At 51.8% G+C, this 6,073-nt stretch overlaps 1 protein-coding gene across 3 annotated transcripts in view; it reads left to right on the plus strand.

Annotated features, from left to right (window-relative positions):
* Positions 1-5,782, plus strand: part of UBE2V1 (ubiquitin conjugating enzyme E2 V1) — a 29,914-nt gene extending 24,132 nt beyond the window's left edge. For 2 of the 3 annotated variants that reach the window (XM_006048336.4, XM_025263299.3), the window contains 2 exons: positions 2,528-2,653; positions 4,258-5,782. In XM_006048336.4, the coding sequence (XP_006048398.1) occupies positions 2,528-2,653; positions 4,258-4,404 (273 nt within the window). In that variant the 3' untranslated portion in view covers positions 4,405-5,782. The remainder of the gene's footprint in view (positions 1-2,527; positions 2,654-4,257) is intronic. The other variant, XM_044927542.2, reaches the window with a different exon arrangement.
* The last annotated feature ends 291 nt before the right edge of the window (positions 5,783-6,073 follow it).

Consider the following 6,073-nt stretch of genomic DNA (forward strand, 5'->3'; position numbering starts at 1 on the left):
TATCACTTGGAGGACAGGCACCCTCTGTGGGTCCCTGTGGGGCCCACAGAGCTGGTTGGACAAGCCCCAAAAGGCCAGAGGCTTAGCCCAAAGACAGCTCTTACTGCCAAGACGGAGGCCTTGGGCCAGAGTGACCCTGATGGGAACAGAAAGCAAAGGGGAAGGAAAGAGGGCCTCCTTTTGCCTTTTTATTTTTTATTGCAATTGTGCGGTCAACTCAGCAACTTAAATCTTCAGCTGTACAATATTCAGGTGGTACTGTGATTGAATTCAAGAAATGAATAATTAATGCTGCCGTCAGAGGATCTGTGGCTCATTTAGATACCCTGACTGACGGGAACAGAGTTTTTGTGCAGAAGAAGTCTGTCTTGCCCGGTCCGGAGTGGGCTGGGCAGGTGCTGGGTAGTGAGCGCTAAACACACCTTCCCTGCTCTGCTCTGGATCCTGGCGCTGGCATCTGTGAACTCCATGCTTCCTCTGTCAGCTGGCTTCCTGTCAGGCACCAGGGGAGGACACAGCGGAGAGCCTGAAGGGCAGAGAGGAAGCCTTGTTCCTTCCTGCTTGCCTCTGCTCTGTCTGCGCCACTCTGGTGATTGCCCTTCATCCTGGCATCAGCAGTGGGGCCCGGCCTCCAGGTTTTGGGGGTTCCTCCAGCTTTTGGGGGTTCCTCCAGCCTTTGGGGGCACCCCCAGCATCAGCCTCACAGCAGCCCCTCCTCAGAGGGTTCAATCCTGAAACCCTCTTCCTCCAAGCCTCTAGATCGGATCAGCTACAGCTTTCTTCCTTTGTCCCCCAGCCTTCAGGGGCAAAAAAGGCAATAACCCTAAACTAACACAAAGGTAGTATCTGCTCCCTGCAGTCATTACCTCTGTGTTTGTTCAGGCTCCTCTTTTAAAACTTTTTTCAGTCCAGTGATACCTGTTTAACCGATTTCCTGTATTAAATTCTTTGTTAAAATACCTAGTGTGGTGTCTTTTTTCCCAAGCTTTTCCCTAATTTTCAAATCCCCATCTTCATGCCCAGATTCACTGTGAGCAGTAGTTTGACATGTCTCCTCCCACTCCTCCTCCTGTACATTACTGCCTGTTGGTGGCCTCCGTCATGGAGATCCTCTCAGGCTGTACCCCGTCTCCCGTTTAGAGGCCCCAGCCTTTATTCTGACAGCATATGCCCACCTTGTATGCTGAGCGCACCTGTCATGTAACTGTAGCATTTGAACAGTTACAGATGCCTGATGCCGGGAATAAGGAGTGAGGGAGAGGGAGTCACGGCTGGCTGCCAGCTTGCTGTAACTGCAGGATGGTGCTCCTGCTTACCAGAGAAGAAGGCAGGTGGGGGGAAATCCTGAGTTGAGCTTTTGATACAGGTTGAGGTCGCTGTGAAGTGGATGTGAAAATCTTCTATGGGAATATTATGCCTTCTGAATCTTAAAATATATGTTCCAGTTTTTAAGCTAGGGACGGGCCACTATTTTAGACGGAATGTTTTCAAGCCTTTAAATCACCTTTCTTAATGTGCTCCCCGCAAAGGCCGCTAGATGTCAGTGTTCACACAGGAGCCGTTTCTTGTGCAGCACGGGGTGCAGTGGGCGCTGGCCCCGGAGGAGGCCGGTCTCCCCCAAGGGGGCCGGTCTGACCGGGAGGTGTCAGCCGCGCTTTGGTGTGGTCTTCAGACACACAGATGATGATGACGCAGCTTCACATGAGAAAATCGTGAGCAGCCTTCTGTTTTACACGGTGCTTGAACTGGGTCTCAAAGGCTGCGGTGGTTCGGGCGGGGGTCAGCGCTCTAGGCAGAAGGAACCGCCTGGAGAAGGGGGCGCAGGGAGCCGTTCCCTGCCGTGAGTGGGACTCGTCGGTGTTTCTCAGCGGAGGCTCGGTTGGCGCTTAGAGAAGGACCGTTTCTCCTGGGCAAGTCTGGCGTCCTCGGCCCCCCGCCACCTCCTCGATGCCGGGCATCTTGGGTGGCCCTAAAGGCAGCAGGGACGGAGTGCCCGTGGCTGAGATCCCTTCCCAGAGCACGACCCCGGTGGTGAGGAGTGGGAGGCGACCCTTGTGTCGGTGCCCACCCAACCTTGCGCTTGAGTTCAAAGTCCTCTAGAGTTGCCTGTTCTTTACTCTACGTGGCGGTGTTTAGTGCCACGGCTGATGGTCCCTTCATGAGTAGACATCGGTGTGACTTACCAGAATGAAGGATGCCTCTTACACTTCGTTTCCCAGAGTGTAGACAAATGAACGTAAAAGCAAGTCCATCTGATCGCGCCTAATGATACCAGCTTAAGACTTCAGTGACCCTAGCTTAAATTTCCTGGCTTCTTTATATTCCCCCAAAGCCAAGATTCATGGGCGCTAGTGCAGGGACTGATCACGACCCACTTACCAAACCGCGAGCAGACTCTATGGTGGCAGGAGACACACCAGCTCTGCATCAGGAATAAATGGGGAATAAATGGGGTTTCAGAAGTTGTGCATTTTTTTAATTCTTTGTAATTGCCTGACATGGCTATACCTTCTTTTTTTTTTTCCAGACAATTTATGAAAACCGAATATACAGCCTTAAAATAGAATGTGGACCTAAATACCCAGAAGCACCCCCCTTTGTAAGATTTGTAACAAAAATTAATATGAATGGAGTTAATAGTTCTAATGGAGTGGTAAGTTGTTTCTGCTGCCCCTCCTTGTCCCCTGGGGTTCCCCAAAATTCTTTGTGCTCGAACGTCAGGGGCACTCGGGGCCTGATTCCGTTTGTTCCTTGATTCTTGGATGGCGACGTGCTGCAGGACGCGCACGTGCTGTTTGGAGTGAGGGCCTGTTTCCCCGTTGTGTTTAAGCACAACTTGTGCGGCGTTTGCTCTGGGCTGTTATCACTCAGGCTGTGCCGGTCACTTTGAAACGAGCGCTCCTTCAGCCTCCCTGCCACGGCCCCAAGAGGTAGAGGTGAGGAAACGGAGGCAGAGAGGGAAAGGCCGCCCCAGCGCCACGCTTCTCTCCACGGGCCTTATTTGTGCGCCACAGGCATATAATACTTTTTCCTTGTAATGGCCTTGCTTTCTTATTTTTGCCACTGTTTTCACTGCCATGAATGGAGACCAGTCTTGTTTGCCGTAAGCAGGCACTGATAGGGACACGACAGTAAAGGCTGTAAAAGCGGAGCAGGGGCGGCAGACGGCCCCCTGCCGCGCGCCGCAGGCTCTCGAGCCTCTGAGGCCGCTGTCCTGGCCGGGGAAGAGCAGGAGCCTTAGAGGGTGCTTGCGTTAGCATCACAGGAGCTCCTAAGCCCTCTGCTTTGAGGTATTCCGAAGACTGGAATGGAAGCTGAGAAGAGCTGAGCCTGTTGCTGTGGTCAGTGTTACCTCTGAGGCCCACCTGATGTCCTGAACCCAGGAGAAGTCCCCATGTGGAGGCGTTTCTCCAGGGAGCACTGCACTGACTTGAGGGGGCATGGCTCGGGCAGGCCCTGGTCTGCAGAGCCCCGGGCCAGGCCGCCATTGCCTTGCTCTTCCTACTGCCCTGAGCGGTGGCCGCCACCTGGGCACAGAGTAGGGGAGGACAGGCCCTGAGCATCGCCCGCCACCTGGGCACAGAGTAGGGGAGGACAGGCCCTGAGCATCGCCCGCCACCTGGGCACAGAGTAGGGAGGACAGGCCCTGAGCAGTGGCCGCCACCTGGGCACAGAGTGGGGAGGACAGGCCCTGAGCAGTGGCCGCCACCTGGGCACAGAGTGGGGAGGACAGGCCCTGAGCAGTGGCCGCCACCTGGGCACAGAGTGGGGAGGACAGGCCCTGAGCAGTGGCCGCCACCTGGGCACAGAGTAGGGAGGACAGGCCCTGAGCAGTGGCCGCCACCTGGGCACAGAGTGGGGAGGACAGGCCCTGAGCAGTGGCCGCCACCTGGGCACAGAGTGGGGAGGACAGGCCCTGAGCAGTGGCCGCAGCTGGCCCAGCAGGCGAGGCCATCGTTTCACAGCCAGTTGAGTCTCACCAGGTGTCGGTGCCTCGTCTGTAGAAGCGGCTTTTACTTATCCGTAATTTCCTCCTTCCAGACCGTGAGGGTTTGGGACCCGACAAGGGAAAAGCAGACTACCGGGAGGGAGGGAATCCTGTGGGCATTCCGCATGTCAGATCCTGCTGGGTGATCAGCGTGTTCCACCTGAAAAATGCTTCTTACTCACTTTTCTGCTGTAGCTTAGCTCCAGCACACAGCATTCCTTTTGTTTGAGAGCCTGACAGTAATTTGTTTTATCTTTGCCTTTCTGTAGGTGGACCCAAGAGCCATATCAGTGCTAGCAAAATGGCAGAATTCGTATAGCATCAAAGTTGTCCTGCAAGAGCTTCGGCGCCTAATGATGTCTAAAGAAAATATGAAACTCCCTCAGCCGCCTGAAGGACAGTGTTACAGCAATTAATCAAAAAGAAAAACCACAGGCCCTCCCCTGCCCCCATTCGATTTAAACAGTCTTCATTTTCCACAGTAGTAAATTTTCTAGATTCGTCTTGTAGACCTCAAAGTACTGGAAAGAAAGCTCCCATTCAAAGGCAGTTTATCTTAAGATACTGTAAATGATACTAATTTTTTTGTCCATTTGAAATATACAAGTTGTGCTGTAACAAATCACCCTGTCAAGCGTAACCACTGTCCACATAGTTGAACTTCTGGGATCAAGAAAGTTATATTTAAATTGATTCCCATCCTAACCGGTGGGACACATCTAACTCAACTGTGAAAAGACACATCACACAATCACCTTGCTGCTGATTCCATGGCCTGGGGTCTCTGCCTTCTCCCCCCTCCCCTCCCCCTCCTTGCAACAGCCCTCCAGCTCGGGGTGGCTTAGTAGAGTACACGTGAAGGTTTCAGGTCACAGCCTGGGGGACACTGCTCGCGTGTGGGCTGCTCTGTCCGCATCCCTGGTCTCTCTCTCTAAGTCTTAAGTGATGCCCCGCTTCCAAGCCATCAATCCTGCTCCCCCCACCCTCCACTGCCGCCCTTGGCCGAGGCATAGATTGTAACCCCTCTGCTTCCCTCTGAAATTGGCCTTTGGTTAGGAATTCAGGGCTTTACCCATATCTCCTCCCCCCACCTTAATCGAGGGGTGCTGCTTTTTCCTTCCTCCTCCTCAAGTCCCTGTGCACCCCCACCACCCAACACTTTCCATGACGCTTCCTTGCTTTGGCCAGAAGCCATCAGGTAAGGTTGGAAAGAGTCTCTGACCTCCCCTCATTTAGCCTTGGAACCACAATTTACTCTCCACCAGCCTGGGAAATGAATATTGGGTTCTCAGCCTTGCCACCCTCTGCTGTCATCATCAGCTGATGCGTTTCTTTAGCTCAGGTTTTGATAAGGTGAAAAGAACAGTCACCAGGGTTACTCAGACCTGCCAGCTCATGACCTCCTTGGTGGTTAAACTTGGAGAAAGGCCACAGAAGACACTTGTAAGCACACACAACCCCTCTGAATGAATTGTTTTATTTTCCTGTAAAGGCTTTGGCTTTTTAAAATTGAAGTTTTAAACAGGGCTCTCATTGGGTCATCCTTTCAGTCCATTCGGGTCTAGTTTGGAAGCTGACAACTGGAACAAAAAGAACCTTGAATTCGGTGCATACTTTGGTTTTGGTGCTGCTGCTTCTCCCGGTCCTCAGCAGGGATTACGAAAGACCTCGGTGTGCACGGCAGATCCCCGAAATTCCTGGCAAATCGCTGCGTTTTTCCACTTTTCTGTTCAGGACCACTAAATGCTGAGATGTGGATGCATACCGAAATAAAATCAATTCATTGTGTTCCAAGGGTTTTATTTTTTTGTTTTTTTTGTTGTTGTTAGTGTCTGTGTAAAATCACCTTTTGAAGCAGCAACTATCAAGTCTGAAAAGCAATTGATGTTTCCATTAATCTTTTTCTGGGGAAAACCTTAGTTCTAAGGGTTTAACATCCTGTAAGTAAAGTTTAACATAACAGTATTCCATAAGCAGCCTTTTTATTGTCAGACCATTGCCTGATTTTAATATAATAAAAAGTGTGCGTTAATATTTAAGAAGCTGTGCTCTTCTTCCTCAGCATATACTTTATTCAGGATTAGA

The sequence above is a fragment of the Bubalus bubalis genome, chromosome 14 (assembly GCF_019923935.1).
Source record: "Bubalus bubalis isolate 160015118507 breed Murrah chromosome 14, NDDB_SH_1, whole genome shotgun sequence".
In the NCBI taxonomy this organism is placed as follows: domain Eukaryota; kingdom Metazoa; phylum Chordata; class Mammalia; order Artiodactyla; family Bovidae; genus Bubalus; species Bubalus bubalis.